This window comes from Schistocerca cancellata, chromosome 10 (assembly GCF_023864275.1).
Source record: "Schistocerca cancellata isolate TAMUIC-IGC-003103 chromosome 10, iqSchCanc2.1, whole genome shotgun sequence".
NCBI lineage: Eukaryota > Metazoa > Arthropoda > Insecta > Orthoptera > Acrididae > Schistocerca > Schistocerca cancellata.
In genome coordinates, this window is record NC_064635.1 from 196458892 (window position 1) to 196482107 (window position 23216).

The 23216-nt window shown below is 46.1% G+C and overlaps 1 protein-coding gene across 1 annotated transcript in view; it reads right to left on the bottom strand.

The window, feature by feature from the left end:
• LOC126106255 (mucin-5AC-like) overlaps window positions 1-20590 on the bottom strand; it is a 34585-nt gene extending 13995 nt beyond the window's left edge. Inside the window, exons 1-2 of the mRNA XM_049912480.1 lie at window positions 20495-20590; window positions 1903-2051 (exon numbers count right to left, since the gene is read on the bottom strand). Coding sequence (XP_049768437.1) covers window positions 1903-2051; window positions 20495-20590 — 245 coding nt within the window. The remainder of the gene's footprint in view (window positions 1-1902; window positions 2052-20494) is intronic.
• Window positions 20591-23216: the final 2626 nt, after the last annotated feature.

The following is a 23216-nucleotide window of genomic DNA, read 5'->3' on the forward strand; positions in this document are numbered from 1 at the left end:
ATATGGTAAGGATGATATTTATGGCGATGCAGAACACGAACAACACCACTCTGGCTCATGCCGATTTCTCATACACAGTTGACCGGCGTTACCTGGTGAAACGTTGTTCTGATGCCTCGTGTAAGGAGGAGAAATGCATACCATGTCGTTTCTGACTGACAAAGGTCGGATTGTAGCCTATCGCGATTGAGGTTTATCGTATCGCGACATTGCTGCTCGCGTTGGTCGAGGTCCAATGTTCGTTAGCAGAATATGGAATCAGTGGGTTCAGGAGGGTTATACGGAACGTCGTCCTGGATCCCAACGGCCTCGTATCACTAGCAGTCGAGATGACAGGCATCTTATCCGCACGGCTGTAACGGATAGTGCAGCCACGTCTCGATCCCTGAGTCAACGGATGGGGACGTTTGCAAGACAACAACCATCTGCACCAACAGTTCGACGACGTTTGCAGCAGCATGGACTATCAGCTCGGAGACCGTGGCTGCGGTTACCCTTGACGCTGCATCACAGACAGGAGCACCACGATGGTGTACTCAACGACGAACCTGGGCGCACGTATGGCGAAACGTCATTTTTTCGGATGAATCCAGATTCTGTTTACAGCATCATGATGGTCGCATCCGTGTTTGGCGACATCGCGGTGAACGCAAATTGGAAGCGTGTATTCGTCATCGCCATACTGGCGTATAACCCGGCGTGATGGTATGGGGTGCTATTGGTTACACGTCTCGGTCACCTCTTGTTCGCACTGTCGGCACTTTCAACAGTGGACGTTACATTTCAGATGTGTTACGACCCGTGGCTCTACCCTTCATTCGATCCCTGCGAAAGGCTACATTTCAGCAGGATAATGCACGACCGCATGTTTGAGGTCCTGTACGGGCCTTTCTGGATACAGAAAATGTTCGACTGCTGCCCTGGCCAGCATATTCTCCAGATCTCTCACCAATTGAAAATGTCTGGTCAATGGTGGCCGAGCAACTGGCTCGTCACAATACGCCAGTCACTACTCTTGATGAACTGTGGTATCGTGTTGAAGCTGCATGGGCAGCTGTACCAGTACACGCCATCCAAGCTCTGTTTGACTCAATGCCCAGGCTTATCAAGGCCGTTCTTATGGCCAGAGGTGGTTGTTTTGGGAACTGACTTCTCAGGATCTTTGCACCCAAATTGCGTGAAAATGTAATCACATGTCAGTTCTAGTATAATGAATACCCGTTTATCATCTGCATTTCTTTTTGGTGTAGGAATTTTAATGGCCAATAGTGTATTTGTACAATATACGAGAGAGAAGCGTCAGAGCATGTGCTTCGATAAGTGCCGATGTGATAAGGAACATCACTCAATCCAAGGCAAGAAGATTGTAGCATTGCATTGATACCAATGGTCATCACTTCGAACACCTTCTGTAAATGGACGTTCACGCCACCTTTTGACCTTCGTTGACCTTCAAAGACCTTACTGTTACACAGCATTGGATTCGTCTCGATAGCCGCTATCAGAAAATAGCATCCTATTAAAAAAAAAGTTGACCTTCATATCTCTGACGCGACATCACTTAGCAACAAAAAACAAACGTCATCTTATGGCCCCCGTTGTCCCACGCAATATTTGTCCTAGAAACATTTCAGCTATTTTCATACTTTCGGAGTTATTCTACGTGGCAATAGTTAGTGATTGACTCTGTATCTGCACTGTGTTTTCACAATAGATAACAAAATCTGAGATTGTGAAATGAGCGCCAGTAGATCATACGCCGTGGATTCACTCACAAGGGGAAGTAATCTCGTGCTATACGGACTGGTCGTCGGCAAAAAGCTATATTGCAGTTTTCATAGCTCTGCGTTTCGAAACCCAACGCCCATGCAGCATTACAGAGTTCAGCGGCGGCTGCCTCACCTGTGTATCCTCCGCACGCGCGTGGGAGGCAGGAGTTCCGGGAAGGAGACGGTGGTCAGCGTCGCCCCGGCGTCGTCGGCGCCGGCCAGCGAGGCCCACGTGGGCGGCAGGGGCGACACCGCGCACGTGGCCACCAGCGCGACCGCTACCTGCAGAAGGAAACACCTTTAGTTGTCGCAGCAGTGCAGACGTCTCTTACTAGGGACTGGATGCGAGGTTTTCTCATACAGCGGGGCTTCGGATCAGAATTCGAGTGGGCAGCATCTGCGTCCTGCGTAATGTGCGAAACGCAGTGGAGTGCACTGCATAGGGCATTTTCCCCATATCCGGGTTCTGTCTCTCTTATGGAGCGCGTAACGAATGTGTACACAAACGCATCTGCGCGCATTGTAACCAAGCACTATTTCGAAACCAAACCGAGCGAGGTGGCTCAGTGGCTAGCACACTGGACTCGCATTCGGGGGGATGACGGTTCAATCCCGTGTCCGGTCATCCTGATTTAGCTTCACAAGCTGCGACATCGTCGCGAAATAACACACTGACCCGTACTGTGTAATAAGTTTCCGTTAATTCACGTCTACGGTCAGAATCTTTTCGTTTAACAGATGCACGATGCACGAGCTTGTGATGTGATTTATGTGTATTTGACGATGCTTGTGCTGATTACGTATTTAACATTTGACGATGCCACTATGGCTGCAGTACAGTAGGACTTTGTTTTTATGGAACAGATCTGATGATGGTCATTAAAGACCGAAACCGGCAATCTGTTAAACAAAAAGATTGCGACCAAAGACGTAAATTAAAGGAAACTTAATCATGATTTAGGTTTTCCATGATTTTCCCTAAATCGCTTCAGGCAAATGCCGGGATGGTGCCTTCGAAAGGGCGCGGCCGACTTCCTTCCCTGTCCTTTCCTAATCCGATGAGATGGACGACCTCGCTGTCTGGTCTCCTCCCACAAAACAACCCAACCATCGAAACCAAGTGGTTTGTCTTCGACAGCGAGTGTTTGTCAGAGACAAGGGTATCGTAAGGAGTGCCCCAGGGAAGTGTGACAGAACCGGTGTTGTTCTCTATATAGCGTGATTCATGTGCCGCTACCACTGGGTTTTATGCAGATATTCTCTCTCTCTCTCGCTATTCGCAAACTGTTAGTCCTAAAGACAAGGTGAACACTGCCTTCTTGTAGGAAATTTAACATAGTTAGATTTTATAATGGAATGTGCTTCCGCTGGAAACCACGGTTTTCGAGTTACTCAAGAAAACCGACTTTGAAGATACGATTTCTACGTTTCTCTTGAATAATTGGAAAACTAAGGCCTCTACTGAGAACAAAATTTAACTACATGAGATTTCCTAGAAAAATGTCATATTCATTTTTTTTTCTATAGGACAAGTAGATTGCACGTAGTGAGCGAGAGTATGACGATCTTGCACGCGGTATTTCAAGGCACTGCTGGTTGCATAAAACCCAGCAGTAGGGGCAGCTCAACACACTGTACACGTAATTGATCTGACGGACAGTGTGAGCAGCAAGATTGTGGCTGTTTGCTGATGATGCTATGGTGTACGAGAAGGTATCGTCATTGAGTGAGTTCAGGAGCCTACGAGATGACTTAGAAAAATATTTGTAGTTGCTGTGATGAGTGCCTGTTTGCTCTAAATGGTGGAGAGTCTAAGTTAATACAGATGAGTAAGAAAAACAAGCCCGCTCGTAGAGGTCTGACTGACACAGTCTCGTCGATTAAATATGTAGGAGTAACGTTGCAAAGTCAGTAAATGAGTCAGTAATTAAAGCGAATGGTCGACTTAAGTTTATTGGGAGAATTTTAGAAAAGCGTGGTTCACCTGTAAAGGAGACAGCTAGTGCGACAGCTAGTGCGATCTACTCTTGAGTATTGGTCGAATGTTTGGGACCTGCACCAGATCAGATTAAAGGAAGACATCGAAGCAATTCAAAGGCGGGATGCTAGATTTGTTGCCGATAGGTTCGAGAGACACGTAAGGACTACGGAGATACTTCGGGAACTCAAGTGGGAAGCCTGGAGGAAAGGCGACGTTCTGTTCGGGTAATACCACTGAGAAAATTTAGAGAACCGTTGACTGCAGAACGAGCCTACTGCTTTCTAGCTACTTTCCGCGCATGGACAACGAAGATGCGATAAGGAGGGATGTAGAGCGTCGTTTTTGCCTCTCTCTGTCTGCGAGTAGACGAGGGAAGGAAACGACCGGGATTGGGACACGGTACTTCCCGCGACGCACCGTACGGTGGTTTGCGGAGTATCTATGTAGATGTGCCCGCCCGGTTAGACGTGCGGTATAGCGCACGGCTTTCTGGACTGGGAAGGAGCGCCTGATCCCCGGCGGACTTGTGTCGAGGTCCGGTGAGACGGCCAGTCTGTGGATGGTTTTTAGGCGGTTTTCCATCTGCCTCGGCGAATGCGGGCTCGTTCCCCCTATCCCGCCTCAGCTACACTATGTTGACGATTGCTGCGCAAACAAGTCATCGAGGTACGCGTACACCACCATTACTCTACCACGCAATCATAGGGGTTACAATCGTCTGGTGTGAGACGTTCCTTGGGGGGGACGGGGGGGGGGGGGGGGAGGACACTGGGGGCCGAACCGCACAATAACCCTGAAAGAGTCGTTCGGTGTGAGGTGGCGGAGGGGTGAAGTGGACTGCGGTAGTGGTCGTGGGGTTGTGGACCACTGCGGCTGCGGCGGGGACGGAGCCTCTCCGTTTTTTCTAGGCCCCTGGTTCACATACAATACAATGTACCGGGTGAACAAAAAGTCAGTATAAATTTGAAAACTTAAGACCACGGAATAATATAGATAGAGAGGTAAAATTGTCACGCATGCTTGGAATGACATGGGGTTTTATTAGCACAAAAAAAAACGCATTTCACAAAATGTCCGACAGATGGCGCTGGACAGCAAAACGTCAGTGACTGCGCGTGACAATCGTGTATAAAAGGATCTGTAATGAGAGAGAGAATCAGATGCGCCAGCAGTCGCAGCATGTTGACGTTACCTGAAAAGGCGCTTTTAGTATAGCTGTATTATCAGAATGGGGAATGTGCTAGTTCAGCTTTACGATCCTATCGTCATAGGAAGGGGATTCGAATGGGTAAAGGTCCGTTGACAAATGCAGCTGTGGCGAGAATGATTTCGAAGTTCGAAGCCATGGGATGTTTAGACGATAGACCCCGTAATGGCCGACCGAGCACAAGGCGTAATGCCGCTGACAGTTCAGGAGGAAATGGAGACTGTAGCGGGTTCGTCTATGCACGGGGAAGTCAGCGCTCGTGCAGTCGCACGCCGCACCGGCATTCCATACACTGCTGTTTCGTTGGCACTTAGGCGTACCCTCCGATACTATCCGTACAAAATCCATCGGCATCATGAACTGTTACCTGACGGTTTAGTGAAGTGGAGGCCATATGCGGTGTGGGCGTTTCAAAAAATGGCGGAAGATGACGATTGGTTGAGTAACGTGTTGTGGACTGACGAAGCTCATTTCACGCTCCGAGGGTCTGTCAACACCCACAACTGCAGAATTTGGGCTACCGAAAATCCTAGAACTGTCGTGGAAACTCCATTGCACGACGAGAAAGTCACGGTATGGGTTGGGTTTACCACATCTACCATTATCGGGCCTTTTTTCTTCGAGGAAATGTGTGATTCTGGTTTTGTAACTGCTACCGTGACGGGTGAGAGGTACGCCGATATGTTACAGAATCGCATCATCCCCAGCCTGGCTGATAAACACCTGCTGGAACGTACGATGTTTTTGCAGGATGGCGCTCCACCCCATATCGGTAGACGCGTGAAAGATCTCTTGCGCGCGTCGTTTGGTGATGATCGTGTGCTCAGCCGCCACGTTCGTCATACCTCCCAGGCCCCCAGACCTCAGTCCGTGCGATTATTGGCTTTGGGGCTACCTGAAGTCGCACGTGTATCGTGATCGACCGACATCTCTAGGGATGCTGAGAGACAACATCCGACGCCAATGCCTCAACCATAATTCCGGACATGCTTTACAGTGCTCTTCACAACATTATTCCTCGACTACAGCTATTGTTGAGGAATAGTGGTGGACATATTGAGCATTTCCTGTAAAGGACACCATCTTTGCTTTGTCTTACTTTGTTATGCTAATTATTGCTATTCTGACCAGATGAAGCGCCATCTGTAGGACATTTTTTTAACTTTTGTATTTTTTGGTTCTAATGAAACCCCAATTCATTCCAAGGAAGTGTGTCAATTTGTACCTCTATATCTACATTATTCCGTGATTTATACAGTTTTCTAATTTATACTGACTTTTTGATCACCCTGTATGTAGATGTAGATATAGATGAAATGCTCATAGCTCTGAAGTTACGCATTTTGGAGCCCATGTTTAGTAGAATTTTTTGCTTTGAACGTTGACCATTCCTCCTTTGACACTGTGCTTACTGAAAAGCCAAAAGTTCATGACTGTCTGTTTACTAGCCTGTTGGTGCACCTTTAGAATGCAATACAACAGCAATTCTGTGTGGCGTGGATTCGAAAAGTCCTCTATAGGTTTCCTCAGTTATGTGGTATCCGATGACTACCCACAGGTCACGTAATTTCCATAAATTAGGGCATCGGAATAACATTAGGCGTATTTGGTGGCCAAGATATCAACATGAGATCACTATCAAGCTAGTCAAACCACTGTAGCGCGATTTGTGCCTTGCGACACGGAACGTTATCCTGCTGGAAGGTGCCATCGCCGTCGGGGCAGAGATCTACATCTACATCTACATCCATACTCCGCCAGCCACCTGACGGTGTGTGGCGGAGGGTACCTTGAGTACCTCTATCTGTTCTCCCTTCTATTCCGCTGCAATCGTGGCCGAAGCGTTGGTTTTTCTCGAGCAGCAGTAGTTTTTGCATTATGAAGCAGTACCAAACCCAGAAAACTTTTATGACGACAGTCTCGTATTGTTTGTGGAAAGAAGGATTGTCGGTATGCTTCTGCGTGGGCTCTAATCTCTCTGATTTTATCCTCATGGTCTCTTCGCGAGATATACTGCTTGACTCCTCGGTGAACGTATGTTCTCGAAACATCAACAAAAGCCCGTACCGAGCTACTGAGCATCTCTCCTGCAGAGTCTTCCACTGGAGTTTATCTATCATCTCCGTAACGCTTTCGCGATTACTAAATGATCCTGTAACGAAGCGCGCTGCTCTCCGTTGGATCTTCTCTATCTCTTCTATCAATCCTATCTGGTACGGATACCACACTGCTGAGCAGTATTCAAGTAGTGGGCGAACAGGTGTACTGTAACCTTCTTCCTTTGTTTTCGGATTGCATTTCCTTAGTATTCTTCCAATGGATCTCAGTCTGGCATCTGCTTTACCGACGATCAACTTTATATGATCATTCCATTTTAAATCACTCCTAATGCGTACTCGCAGATAATTTATGGGATTAACTGCTTCCAGTTGCTGACCTGCTATTTTGTACCTAAATGATAATGGATCTTTCTTTCTATGTATTCGCAGCACATTACACTTGTCTACATTGAGATTCAATTGCCATTCCCTGCACCATGCGTCAATTCGCTGCAGATCCTCCTGCATTTCAGTACGATTTTCCATTGTTACAATCTCTCGATATACCACAGAATCATCCGCTAAAAGCCTCAGTGAACTTCCGATGTTATCCACAAGGTCATTTATGTTTATTGTGAATAGCAAAGGTCCCACGACACTCCCCTGCGGCACACCTGAAATCACTCTTACTTCGGAAGACTTCCCCCCATTGAGAATGACATGCTGCGTTCTGTTATCTAGGAACTCTTCAATCCAATCACACAATTGGTCCGATAGTCCATATGCTCTTACTTTGTTCATTAAACGATTGTGGGGAACTCTATCGAACGCATGGGGGGATTCAGGTGGTCTTCGGTAATGCTCACGTCGTCCATGATGGCCTCGACTACTACCACAGCGTCCACGAATAACCAGGTGAATGTTCCTCGCAGCAGAATATTGTGTCCGTGGCGTGTTGCTAATTTCGAGCGGCCTTTCGAATCGATCACAGTGAATCAGGACAGGACTATCGAAGTGGTGTAACAAGAAAAATGATTCATTCGTGCAGCCGACACATTTACACTGATCCACGGTCCAGTGTAGATGCTCGTACGCCCATTGCAATTGAAACGAACAATGTAGTCGAGTCGACGTGGGAACGCACAGGCCGCGCGGGATTAGCCGAGCGGTCTGAGGCGCTGCAGTCATGGACAGTGCGGCTGGTCCCGGCGGAGGTTCGAGTCCTCCCTCGGGCATGGGTGTGTGTGTTTGTCCTTAGGATAATTTGGGTTAAGTAGTGTGTAAGCTTAGGGACTGATGACCTTAGCAGTTAAGTCCCATAAGATTTCACACGCATTTGAACATTTGGGAACGCACAGAGATCACCTGCTCCACAGTCCCGTATACACTGGACAGTGTGCTGCGAAACTCACGGGCCTTACAGCAACATTGTTCTCCGTCGTCAGATCTGGCACATGTCACCACCTGATTTACAGAGCGAACAAGCCTCCAACCACGCTGTGTGATGAGGTGTGAACACCAAACTCCTCTTCACCTACTCATAGTTTCACAGCCCTTCAACCACTTTCCATACATGCTCACCACAGTAGCAAGTGGACAGCCGAAAAGTTTCGCCGTCTGCGAGATACCAATTCTCAAGCGCCGGGCCATAAAAACTTGCCCTAGGCCAAAATCGCATGTGTCAATGAATTTCTCGGTTTTTTTGGCCCTAATCGTTGCTAAAATATCATGGCTTTCACGACCGGTATTGTCTTCACTTAAAACTTCCGGGCAGATAGGCCATGGTCGATGTATAAAACTCTCCCCTGAGGTAAGCTGCTTAACTGCAAGGAGAACTCGAGGAAGCGCTGATTACATAGGCAGTACAGAGGGCGCCACTGTCCATCACGTGGCGTCCGCTATGAGACTGTCTCTGGTAATGCCAACATTCTCGACTGAAAGTAATCGATCATCACGCTTCCGGTGCACGCTTCCACTTTAACACTTCCGTCTTTCCTGTTAAAATTATTACGGTGCGATAGCGAGAATTATCGCACAATCAGCTTAACAGCTAATACATCGAAGCTGCTTACAAGAATAATATACAGAAGAATGGAAAAGAAAATTGAGAATGCGCTAGGTGACGATCAGTTTGGCTTTAGGAAAAGTAAAGGGACGAGAGAGGCAATTCTTACGTTACGGCTAATAATGGAAGCAACACTAAAGAAAAATCAAGACACTTTCATAGGATTTGTCGACCTGGAAAAAGCGTTCGACAATATAAAATGGTGCAAGCTGTTCGAGATTCTGAAAAAAGTAGGGATAAGCTATAAGGAGAGACGGGTCATACACAATATGTACAACAACCAAGAGGGAATAATAAGAGTGGACGATCAAGAACGAAGTGCTCGTATTAAGAAGGGTGTAAGACAAGGCTGTAGCCTTTCGCCCCTACTCTTCAAGCTGTACATCGAGGAAGCAATGATGGAAATAAAAGAAAGGTTCAGGAGTGGAATTAAAATACAAGGTGAAAGGATATCAATGATACGATTCGCTGATGACATTGCTATCCTGAGTGAAAGTGAAGAAGAATTAAATGATCTGCTGAACGGAATGAACAGTCTAATGAGTACACAGTATGGTTTGAGAGTAAATCGGAGAAAGACGAAGGTAATGAGAAGTAGTACAAATGAGAACAGCGAGAAACTTAACATCAGGATTGATGGTCACGAAGTCAATCAAGTTAAGTAATTCTGCTACCTAGGCAGTAAAATAACCAATGACGGACGGAGCAAGGAGGACATCAAAAGCAGGCTCGCTATGGCAAAAAAGGCATTTCTGGCCAAGAGAAGTCTACTAATTTCAAATACCGGCCTTAATTTGGGGAAGAAATTTCTGAGGATGTACGTCTGGAGTACAGCATTGTATGATAGTGAAACATGGACTATGGGAAAACCGGAACAGAAGAGAATCGAAGCATTTGAGATGTGCTATAGACGAATGTTGAAAATTAGGTGGACTGATAAGGTAAGGAATGAGGAGGTTCTACGCAGAATCGGAGAGGAAAGGAATATGTGGAAAACACTGATAAGGGGAAGGGACAGGATGATAGGACATCTGCTAAGACATGAGGGAATGACTTCCATGGTATTAGAGGGAGCTGTAGAGGGCAAAAACTGTAGAGGAAGACAGAGATTGGAATACGTCAAGCAAATAATTGAGGACGTAGGTTGCAAGTGCTACTCTGAGATGAAGAGGTTAGCACAGGAAAGGAATTCGTGGCGGGCCGCATCAAACCAGTCAGTAGACTGATGACCAAAAAAAAAAAAAAAAGCCTCTCTATACATGCGCGCATAATAATGCGAGGTTTTAGATATGACGCTCGTGTCGCTGAATTTTATTTCATGATCACCTTCCTGGTAAACATGTTCTGCTACGGCCGATTTATGCGTGTGACCCAGGCGGCAATTCCTCTTATGTTCAACAAGACGTATGTTCACACTTCTGTTTGTGGTACCGATATAAACCTGCCCACAACTACAAGGAATTATATATACCCATGCATCGTGTGACAACAAACCGAAACAACCTCGGGCTCGCACAAGCCGGTCTGACGACATGATCGAGAAAGGGGAGAGAATTGTTTTGGGGGATCGCCGAATGACTGTTGAACAGATCGCCTCCAGAGTTGGCATTTCTGTGGGTTCTGTACACACAGTACTGCATGACGACCTGAAAATGCGAAAAGTGTCATCCAGGTGGGTGCCACGAATGCTGACGGACGACCACATGGCTGCCCATGTGGCATGTTGACAAGCAATGTTGACGCGCAACGACAGCACGAATGGGACTTTCTTTTCGTCGGTTGTGACAATGGATGAGACGTGGATGCCATTTTTCAATCCAGAAACAAAGCGCCAGTCAGCTCAATGGAAGCACACACATTCACCGCCACCAAAAAAATTTCGGGTAACCGCCAGTGCTGAAAAAATGATGGTGTCCATGTTCTGGGACAGCGAGGGCGTAATCCTTACCCATTGCGTTCCAAAGGGCACTACGGTAACAGGTGCATCCTACGAAAATGTTTTGAAGAACAAGTCCGGGAAGGGCTGCGCGTGTGCTGTTTCACCAAGACAACGCACCCGCACATCGAGCTAACGTTACGCAACAGTTTCTTCGTGTTAACAACTTTGAAGTGATTCCTCATGCTCCCTCCTCACCTGACCTGGCTCCTAGTGACTTTTGGCTTTTTCCAACAATGAAAGACACTCTCCGTGGCCGCACATTCACCAGCCGTGCTGCTATTGCCTCAGCGATTTTCCAGTGGTCAAAACAGACTCCTAAAGAAGCCTTCGCCGCTGCCATGAAATCATGGCGTCAGCGTTGTAAAAAATGTGTACGTCTGCAGGGCGATTACGTCGAGAAGTAACGCCAGTTTCATTGATTTCGGGTGAGTAGTTAATTAGAAAAAAAATCGGAGGCCTTAGAACTTGAATGCACCTCGTAACTGATTCGCCTAGATGGGCAATGGATCCACCTACCTTAGTGCAGATACACAAGTATGTCCGACCTCCAGCGGGAACCTCAGAGAATCGTATGCAGGGAATGGGCAGGGGCTGAGGACAGTTGACGCTCGGCGGGAGGGTGGATGGGTCGTGAGGTGTGCCGAGAAATTCCGTGAATTTGCGCTATCACTGTGTCCCGGATGGAGCAATGGTTAACTTACCTGCCTAGTAAGCAGGATATCCTGGGTCTGAATCCCCATCCGGTAAACATTTTCACTTGTCATCGCTGATTCCGCGTAATGTTCCGATGCAGTTGACATCAGTAACTCCCTCCCTTTCTCCCTCCCCCCTCCCTCCGGCCCCTCCATCTTCAATTTATATATAATGGGTCATTATTGTCTCATGTGTTCCGACATTTCTTTAGAATCCAAACTGATCTTCTCCGAGGCTGGCTTCTATTAGATTTTCCATTCTTCTGTAATGAAATCATGTTACTATTTTGCACCTATGACCTGTTAAATTGATAGTTAGGTAATACTCACACCTGTCAGCACCAGCTTTCTTTGGATCTGGGCCTATTACATTCTTCTCGAAGTCTGAGGGTATTCACCTGTCACACGCGCGTCAGATGGAAGAGATTTTGTCACGGCTGACCCTCCCGAGGCTATCGGTAGTTCTCACGGAATGCCGTCTACTCCCGGGGCTTTGTTTCGACTTAGGTCTTTCACTACTTCATCAAATTCTTCTCGCAGTATCCTTTGTTACACTTACAAAAGTTTTGGAGCATAATTTTAGATTAGATTAGATTCAGTTTTCGTTCCATAGACCCAAAAATTGGGTTGATTCTCGTGGGTGTGGAACTTGTCAGAAAATATAGCATAAAAACATAAAACATTTGAACATAATACATACTACTCTGATCGTTTGTCAGGGGATTGTCGAAATATGTGAAAAATGTGGTAAACTGGAACAGCCAATATTTACAGAATTAACACGCTGCCAGAATGAATCAGTGTTATGCACTATTAATAAATTTATCAAAGACAAAATACGTAGAAAATACGTCCCCCCAATGGGGGACTCCCGGCCCACAATGCCGTACGCTCATTTGCATTTCATTTTTTCGGCTTGTTCCCGACGTGAAGACCGGACCATTCGGCTGCTTACACTATGTTGCGTCAGTTATACAGCCAGCAACACACAAGGACGGCACGTGGTCAGAAGAACTTTTCCTCAGCCCTATCTACCGTGGCAACGCTGCATTTTCCGACGCACCTTCATAGGATCTTTTTTCCTCCATTCCCAGCCAGGAATCCGTTTCTGCAGTTTGTCGGTTTTATTAATGTTCTCCCTGTATATATGGGAAGCGGATGTGTAGTCTCCGCCATCTCTGTCCATCTCCTCGTAGCCCCCTCCGTTTATCCATTTCTTCCTCGCCTCTCTGTGTCCATCGGCCCCTCTCTGTCCTTCTTTATTGTTATGTCAAACAAAACCTTGATTGGGACTTGAAGTCGCTTAAAATGAACGAGAAAATCGCTTGGAATCATTTGTATGCAGTGTTGTGACTTGACAAGACAGCCAAGCTACTATGAGAGGAAGCCGAAAGGCACGCGCTTAAGCTCACGCAGGCTGGCGTGAGGTCTGGAACAGTTAAGGGAATTTATAGTAGCAAAGAACGTAAGTAACTACTGGAATACTTAACTTTAATTCATAATTGGTGAACATCGGTCTGACGGTACATGCATCACGAGATAAATAGCAAATGATAATGGCGCCTTGCTAGGTCGTAGTAAATGACGTAGCTGAAGGCTATGCTAACTATCGTCTCGGCAAATGAGAGCGTAATTTGTCAGTGAACCATCGCTAACAAAGTCGTCTGTACAACTGGGGCGAGTGCTAGGAAGTCTCTCTAGACCTGCCGTGTGGCGGCGCTCGGTCTGCAATCACTGACAGTGGCGACACGCGGGTCCGACGTATACTAACGGACCGCGGCCGATTTAAAGGCTACCACCTAACAAGTGTGGTGTCTGGCGGTGACACCACATGCAGGATACGAGAGACACCTCTTCTGTCGCTAAATCCGTGAGGATAAGGATAGTAGCTTTAGTGGCAGTATTTCGCATAATTTTAATCTGCGAATGGGTAGTATTATAAAAGCTTCGGACAATACAGATAGCCAGCCGCGGTGGCCGAGCGGTTCTAGGCGCTGCAGTACGGAACCGCGCGACTGCTACGGTCGCAGGTTCGAATCCTGCCTCGGGCATCGATATGTGTGATGTCCTTAGGTTAGTTAGGTTTAAGTAGTTCTAAGTTCTAGGGGACTGATGACCTCAAATGTTAAGTCCCATAGTGCTCACGGCCATTCGAACCATTTTGCGATACAGATTTCGAAGTACCAATATAATCATGCCGACAAGCCATAAATAACAGCATTCCTCTTTTCTGTGAAACCGACGGCGACGAAGGAAGCGAAACTACACATTTTCTGTATACAGTTTTTGTTCGTAAACATATAAGAAGAAAGAACATACAGGGGGCAAACAATTTGTCTAGTGGTTTTACGTGTCCTGCTATCGTACCTGAAACTGACTCCGAGAAAGCATACGAAACCGCACATTTTCGCAGCTCATCACTATGTTTTCCTTATCGCAGTCGCACGTAACAGAAAACCTGTGCTTTGTCCGTCTGAGTATTTACTACAATATCGAGTATAAATCTGAACTAAATCTGTCAAACAGTTTTCGGGATTTTTTTTGTAACAATGTTAAAAAACGACTTGTCTTTATGTTGTAGTACGGATGCAGCAGAGTTAAAGCATACGGTATACACAGGAGAGGCAAACAGGTACACCTGGCTAATATCGTGTAGGGCCCCAGCGAGCGCGCAGAAGTGCCGCAACACGACGTGGCATGGACTCGACTAATGTCTGAAGTAGTGCTGGAGAGTAATAACACCATGAATCCTGAACGACTGTCCATAAATCCGTGAGAGTACGATGTGGTGGAGATCTCTTCTGAACAGCACGTTGCAAGGTGTGTTCATGTCTGGGGAGTTTGGTGCCCAGCGGAAGTGTTTGAACTCAGAAGAGTGTTCCTGCAGCCACTCTGCAGCAATTCTGGACGTGTGGGCTCCCCATTGTCCTGCTGGAATTGCTGAAGTCCGTCGTAATGAACAGTAGATATGAATGGATGCAGGTGATCAGGCAGGATGCTTACGTACGTGTCACCTGTCAGTGTCGTATCTAGACGTATCAGGGGTCCAATATCACTCCAAACGCACATGCCCCACACCGTTACGGAGCCTCCAACAGCTTGAACAGCCTCCCTGCTGACATGCAGGGTCCATGAATTCATACCCGTACACGTCCATCGGCTCGATACAATCTGAAACGTGACTCGTCCGACCAGGCAACATGTTTCTAGCCATCAACACTCCAAAGACGGTGTTGACGGGCCCAGGCGAGGCGTAAAGCTTTGTGTCGTGCACTTATCAAGAATACACGAGTGGGTCTTCGGATTCCGAAAGCCATATCGATGAAATTTCGTTGTACGGTTCGCACGCTGACACTTGTTGATGGCCCAGCATTGAAATCTGCAGCAATTTCTTGATGGATTGCACTTCTGTCACGTTGAGTGATTCTCTTTAGTCGTCGTTGGTCCCGTCCTTGCAGGATCTTTTTCCGGCCGCAGCGATGTCGAAGTTTTGACGTTCTGTCTAATTCCTGATATTCACGGTACGCTCGTGAAATGGTCTCACGGGAAAATCCCCACTTCATTGCTACCTCTGATTTACTGTGACGCATCGCTCGTGCGCCGACTATAACACCACGTTCAAACTCACTTAAATCCTGATAATCTGACATTGTAGCAGCAGTAACCGATCTAACAACTGCGCCAGACACTTCTTGTCTTGTATTGGCGTTGCCGACCGCAGCGTCGTATTCTGCCTATCTCTGTATTTGAATACGCATGTCTATAACAGTTTCTTTGGCGCTTCAGTGTAATAATATCCTTCAAAATGATGGAGCACAGCAATCAGTCGTCCTTTCCTTTCAGGCTTTATTAAAGTAAATATAGGTTTCAGCTAACGCCTACCCATTATCAATGCACTATTTCGTAGTTTAAATACATATACTAGTATGTCAGACCCCTTGTATTTGGGGTTCTGTCACATTTCATGCAAGACTCAACTGTGACAGAAGCCCGAACAGGAGGGGACGTATTAGGACGTGTATTGAAACTATGAAATAGTGCACCGATAAGGGACAGGGAATAGCCGAAATCTAGTTTTGCTTTAATTAAGCCTGAAAGGAACGGACAACTGATTGCTGTGCTCCATCACTTTAAAAGTCAAATCACAGTCGTTGAGTGGATTCCTCACTCCTGATGGAACGTAGTTTGACATGTAATAATAATACTTACCAAATACTTTGTCACAATTTTTCTGAAAAAACTTATAAAAACGTTTTTAAGCTCCCTACCACTTACGGTCCACTATGAAAGTTGGAACTCCCGCTAGTAGACGGTAGGGATCTAGTTGACGACGACTGCTTTAGGGCATCGTAAGATAAAAGACTAGTTTTAAATGACGCCTGTCAACTGTAACGTAGTGGAAAGAGAAGTGAAAGGCTGACAGTTTGCGTCTGGTTTTCTACAAATGTGTATTTATTCACTTGAGTTGTTAGAAAGGCTAGATGATATTTGTTGTAGGTTGGCAAGAGAGCCAACCCGGTTTCGAGAGGAAGCCGAAAGGCACGCGTTTAGATCACGCAGGCTGGCGTGAGGTCTGGAACAGGTCAAGGAAATGAGACTAGCAAAAAAGGACGTAGCTGTGGAATACTTAACTTTAATCCATAAATTGTGAACATCACTCTTGATGGTACACGTTTTACAGCATCAATAGTAACTGGTAATGGCGCCTTGCTAGGTCATAGCAAATGACGTAGCTGAAGGCTATGCTAACTATCGTCTCGGCAAATGAGAGCGTAATTTGTCAGTGAACCATCGCTAGCAAAGTCGGCTGTACCACTGGGGCGATTGCTAGGAAGTGTCTCTAGACCTGCCGTGTGGCGGCGCTCGGTCTGCAATCACTGATAGTGGCGACACGCGGGTCCGACGTATACTACGAACCGCGGCCGATTTAAAGGCTACTATCTAGCAAGTGTGGTGTCTGGCGGTGACACCACAATATTCTTATTAATTAGATAGAAGATTGGAATATTAGATTGTATGTGTAAACAAGAGCAGCATACGGTCAGGAGTGAGTTTTTTTCCATCTTATAGATGTGCCAGAGAACAAAAATCAGTGAAGACCAAGATTGAATTCAGCGTTACTGGCTGATTCCCTCTCAGTTCTGTATAGTACAGACGGAACAACGTGACTGGCACGTGGACAAGTGAACAAATGTCCGTATCACCCCTAGGAACACCAAGTTACTGTAGGTTACATGGAGCACCAATCAAGGCCAAAATTTGCCCATGGCTACAAATCTTGCAATATGTATTTATTTCCCACTGCGAAATCAGTTCAAAAGTGCTCAGTGACATTATAAGTACAAACGTAATGTTTGGAAAATATAGAGCGGCCAAAAATGTATAAGTAAATATACTGTTTTCTCCGGTAAAAGATATAACAAGCAACATTGGACAAAACTTGGGCAACGAAAGTTGATTTAAACCAGAAACATGAAGTTCGTGCTTGAATATACAGGCTTTCCAAAGTTTCTATTCACTCTTTGATCCATTTTAGCTGAATAATACATTTTTGTCCTTGAGGTAAAGTTTCGGAAACATAAACAAATCACTTGCGCAAATATACATTACAGTGTATTTAAAACTGTCAAGAAACACTCTTCAATTGGAAAGAATACTGTCATTTATAGATGACCTTTACGCCATGCATACAAAATAGTTGATTCTGAATGATTGTTACGTAGATGGCGACAAACTCTACATCCGGAGATGTTTGTGTGTATGAATATGTGTGTATGAATAATCAATTGGAGATGGTACATAAAGGTAATAAAAAAGTAGTCATAAATTTACTTGAATAACAGCAGTCTTCTGAATGAATTATTGCAATTACTGCATGCCAAGGTTGCAAAATGAAATTTAGACATAAAACTTCCTGGCAGATTAAAACTGTGTGCCGGATCGAGACTCGAACTCGGGGCACTTGCCTTTCGCGGGCAAGTGCTCTACCACTTGTAGATCACTTGCCCGCGAAAGGCCAAGGTCCCGAGTTCGAGTCTCGGTACACAGTTTTAATCTGCCAGGAAATTTCGTATCAGTGCACACTCCGGTGCAGAGTGAATATCTCATTCTGGAAATTTAGACATAGTTCGAATTATGATCACAGACGGAACGAACCCAGTGCAAAATATGCCCTTAAGCATAAAAGCTGTATTTTGTATTTCTAGTTTTTAAAATTTTAACCACGTAAATGTGCAGTATAGTATTTTATAAAGTGAAAGAAAAATAGAAAAGGCCCATAAACATAGGTTATTAATATAAAATAATAATGTACGCGCAATTTTTGTCCGAGTTTGCCGACTCTATGTTTAATAGACGCAGTGAAAGAGGAGCAGTGATCGTATAATGTTAAAAGTAACAATTAGCGCAGTTGACATCTTGGATATTCGGGAATCCAGCCGGATGTTCGCGTCGTTCTCGCACGATATTTCAACAGCGTGCCTCGCTGTCTTCTTCAGGTGCTACCTGAGACTGGTCCTTGGGTCGATCGAGTGCAGCATAAATATTGGATTCGATCGACCCAAGGACCAGTCTCAGGTAGCACCTGAAGAAGACAGCGAGGCACGCTGTTGAAATATCGTGCGAGAACGACGCGAACATCCGGCTGGATTCCCGAATATCCAAGATGTCAACAGATCGCCGGGAAAGCATGAAGAATAATTAGCACAGTTAATGAGGGTAGCCAAAATGGTGATCAGCAGGTGGAGTGGCGTGACATGCCTACCTTGAGGACGGAGAAGACCTGCGAATCTCCGGAAGCCATTGCTGCGCCGCCTCTGAGGAGATTCGCTAGCGGCCCGCATTATATACGGGCGGAAGGAAGGAAGGAAGGAAGGAAGTGTGGGCGCCGGAGTCGCCCCGACAGGAAGGAAAGACGGGAGCTGGCCTGGAGCGTATCCCGTGACTACCGGTTCCTCCGCCGTTCGATGGCCCGCCGTCGCAGAGCATCGGATGTCAGCCAACCCACCGCAGCTCCTCACTTGTTTTGCACGTGACATGCAATAACAGGGATCACCTGCAAAGTTCTACGATAGCTCCAGCAGTATCTACAAGGCACCTGCAGAGAGTACTCTACTGCATTGGCTCCTTACTTAGCTCGCATTTATCGCGAATCTCTTGCCCAACGTAAAGTCCTGAGCGACTGGAAAAAAGCGCAGGTGACACCTGTATATAAGAAGGGTAGAAGGACGGATCCTCAAAATTACAGACCAATATCCTTAACATCAGTTTGTTGCAGGATTCTCTGACATTCTCAGTTCGAATATAATGAATTTCCTTGAGACAGAGAAGTTGCTGTCCATGCATCAGCACGGCTTTAGAAAGCATCGCTCCTGCGAAACGCAACTCGCCCTTTTTTCACATGATATCTTGCGAACCATGGATGAAGGCTAACAGACGGATGCGATACTCCTTGACTTCCGGAAAGCGTTTGACTTGGTGCCCCACTGCAGACTCCTAACTAATGTACGAGCGTATGGGATTGGTTCCCACGTATGTGAGTGGCTCGAAGACTTCCTAAGTAAGAGAACCCAGTACGTTGTCCTCGATGGTCAGTCTTCATCGTAGGTGAGGGTATCATCTGGAGTGCCCCAGGGAAGTGTGGTAGGTCCGCTGTTGTATTATATCTACATAAATGATCTTTTGGATAGTGTGGATAGCAATGTGCGGCTGTTTGCTGATGATGCTGTGGTGTACGGGAAGGTGTCGTCGTTGTGTGGCTGTAGGAGGATACAAGATGACTTGGACAGGATTTGTGTCTGGTGTAAAGAATGGCAGCTAACTCTAAATATAGATAAATGTAAATTAATGCAGATGAATAAGAAAAAGGACCCGTAATGTTTGAATACTCCTTTAGTAGTGTAGCGCCTGACACAGTCATGTCGATTAAATATTTGGGCGTAACATTGCAGAGCGATATGAAGTGGGACAAGCATGTAATGGCAGTTGTGGGGAAGGCGGATAGTCGTCTTCGGTTCATTGGTAGAATTTTGGGAAGATGTGGTTCATCAGTAAAGGAGACCGCTTATAAAACACTAATACGGCCTATTCTTGAGTACTGTTCGAGATTTTGGGATCCCTATCAGGTCGGATTGAGGGAGGACATAGAAGTAATTCAGAGGCGGGCTGCTAGATTTGTTACTGGTAGGTTTGATCATCACGCGAGTGTTACGGAAATGCTTCAGGAACTCGGGTGGGAGTCTCTAGAGGAAAGGAGGCGATTATTTCGTGAATCGCTACTGAGGAAATTTAGAGAACCAGCATTTGAGGCTGACTGCAGTACAATTTTACTGCCGCCAACTTACATTTCGCGGAAAGACAACAAAGATAAGAGAGATTACGGCTCGTACAGAGGCATATAGGCAGTCATTTTTCCCTTGTTCTGTTTGGGAGAGGAACAGGGAAAGAAGATGCTAGTTGTGGTACGACGTACCCTCCGCCACGCACCGTATGGTGCATTGCGGAGTATCTATGTAGATATGTAGATGTGGAATCTTTGTGTACATAGCACGTTTACTTTTCCTTTTCTGCCACTCATGGAAGCAAAGCAATACCTTAAACATCGAACTAGGACCGTTCTTGTAATCTTTCTTATCATCCTTGTTACAGTCCTTCTAATGTTTATTTTTCTAGGGCTGCTGATGTTTTTAGCCTTTTGCTTCTACTTTATCTCCTCTTTCTTCTAATGGTTTTCATTTCCTTCCATTCCTCTTCGACTTTCTCATCAAATTCTACCTATTTATTTTTCTAGTAATCCTTACTCACCCTTCTTGCTCTTCTCCTATTTCCTTCTATATTATACACCTTACGCTGTGTCTTCTCCTTCACGTTCTTCTTGTCACCTTCAATTCTACCTGACATCTTATCCTCGAAATACGCTACTGGCCATTAAAATTGCTACACCAAGAAGAAATGCACATGATAAACGGGCATTCATTGGACAAATATATTATACTAGAACTTACATGTGATTAAATTTTCACACAATTTGGGTGCATAGATCCTGAGAAATCATTACCCAGAACAACCACCTCTGGCCGTAATAACGGCCTTGATGTACCTGGACATTGAGTCAAACAGAGTTTGGATGGCGTCTACATGTACAGCTGCCCATGCAGCTTCAACACGATACCACAGTTCATCAAGAGCAGTGACTGGCGTATTGTGACGAGCCAGTTGCTCCGCCAGCATTGACCAGACGTTTTCAGTTGGTGAGAGATCTGGAGAATGTGCTGGCCAGGGCAGCAGTCGAACATTTTCCGTATCCAGAAAGGCACGTACAGGACCTGCAACATGCGATCGTGCGTTATCCAGCTGAAATGTATGGTTTCGCAGGGATCGAAGGAAGGGTAGACCCACGGGTGGTAACACATCTGAAATGTAGCGTCCACTGTTCAAAGTGCCGTCAATGCGAACAAGAGGTGACCGAGACGTGTAACCAATGGCACCCCATACCATCACGCCGGGTGATACGCCAGTATGGCGATGACGAATACACCCTTCCAGTGTGCGTTCACCGCGATGTTGCTTAACACGGATGCGACCATCATGATGCTGTAAAAAGAATCTGGATTCATCCGAAAAAATGACGTTTTGCCATACGTGCACCCAGGTTCGTCGTTGAGTACACCATCGCAGGCGCTCTTGTCTGTGATGCAGCGTCAAGGGTAACCGCAGCCGTGGTCTCCGAGTTGATAGTCCATGCTGCTGCAAAAGTCGTGAAACTGTTCGTGCAGATGGTTGTTGTCTTGCAAACGTCCCCATCTGTTGACTCAGGGATCGAGACGTGGCTGCACGATCCGTTACAGCCATGCGGATAAGATGCCTGTCATCTCGACTGCTAGTGATACGAGGCCGTTGGGATCCAGCACGGCGTTCCGTATTACAATCCTGAACCTACCGATTCCACATTCTGCTAACAGTCATTGGATCTCGACCAACGCGAGCAGCAGTGTCGCGAAACGATAAACCGCTATCGCGATAGGCTACAATCCGGCCTTTATCAAAGTCGGAAACGTGGTGGTACCCATTTCTCCTCCTTACACGAGGCATCACGACAACGTTTGACCAGGCATCGCCGGTGAAATGCTGTTTGTATATGAGAAATTGTTTGCTAACTTTCCTCATGTCAGCACATTGTAGGTGTCGCCACCGGCGCCAACCTTGTGTGAATGCTCTGAGAAGCTAATCATTTGCGTATCACAGCATCTTCTTCCAGTCGGTTAAATTTCGCGTCTTTAGCACGTCATCTTCGTGGTGTAGCAATTATAATGGCCAGTAGTGTATCTATTCAATTTTCTTCCTCCTCCTCTTAGTTAGTTACTTACATGCTCCATAGATCATTTTAACGATTCTTTCATCGAAATGGTGTGGGACGAGTCAATTTATAGAATATGTATACATAATTAGCATTAACACTAATGGACTCAGCCGGATGCGGTGGCCGAGCAGTTCTCGGCGTTTCAATCCGGAACCGCGCGATTGCTACGATCGCAGGTTCGAATCCTGCCTCGGGCATGGATGTGTGTGACGTCCTTAGGTTAGTTAGGTTTAAGTAGTTCTAAGTTCTAGGCGACTGATGGACTCAGATGTTAAGTCCCGTAGTGCTGAGAGCTATTTGAACCATTTTTTTTACTGGACTCATTATCATTTTTGTTCTACTCATGCAACTGCATTTTATTTTCGCAGTTCTTACTTTTAACATCATGTAGACATCCTTCCTCTTTCACTGTGCGCACATTTCCTGCCTTTTCCACGAGCTAACCTTGTTAAAATACTGATAATACACTGCCCACTCACTTTAATGCAACGACTCGTGAAGAGCCTGAATAACCATCTTTTACAGTGTCGACCGGCTGCGAAACGTGCAGGAAGACAGGTTCTGGAAGGGATGTGCAGCGAAACAGACTCCGATGTCTTGACCAACTGCGCCAGGTTTCTTAGCTGAGAATCCAAGGCACGACAGCCTAATCGAGGTGGCCCCACACACTCTCGATTGGATTTAAATCCGGGGAGTTTGGTGGCCAGGGGAGTCTCGAATCACGCACTTACACTACGATTTGTGTATCACGTTACTTTGTCCTGCTGGTAGCTGCCATTATGCAGTGGATAAAGAAAGAGCATGTCTTGGTTGATACGGTCCCCAAAGGCAGATAAATACACGAGTTGATCCACTCAGCTTTCCACAATGACGAGATCACCAGGGAATGCAGCGAAAACCTTCTCCAGACCATTAAGCTCCCTCCTGCAGTCTGGATCCTTCCGTCGATTGTTGCAGGTTCTTTACCTTCAGACCTTTCAGGGTCTACAGGTCAACTGCCGTCTGTTCCATGCAGCATAAAACGTGATTCATCTGGAAAGGCAAGCTATTGCCCCTCAGAAGTTGCGGTACTGGCTTACAGATTTAAGTATTTGCAATCGACGAACAGCAGTCAGCATAGGTGTACGAAGTAGACACTAGCTGCAGACACCCATAAGCAGCAACGTT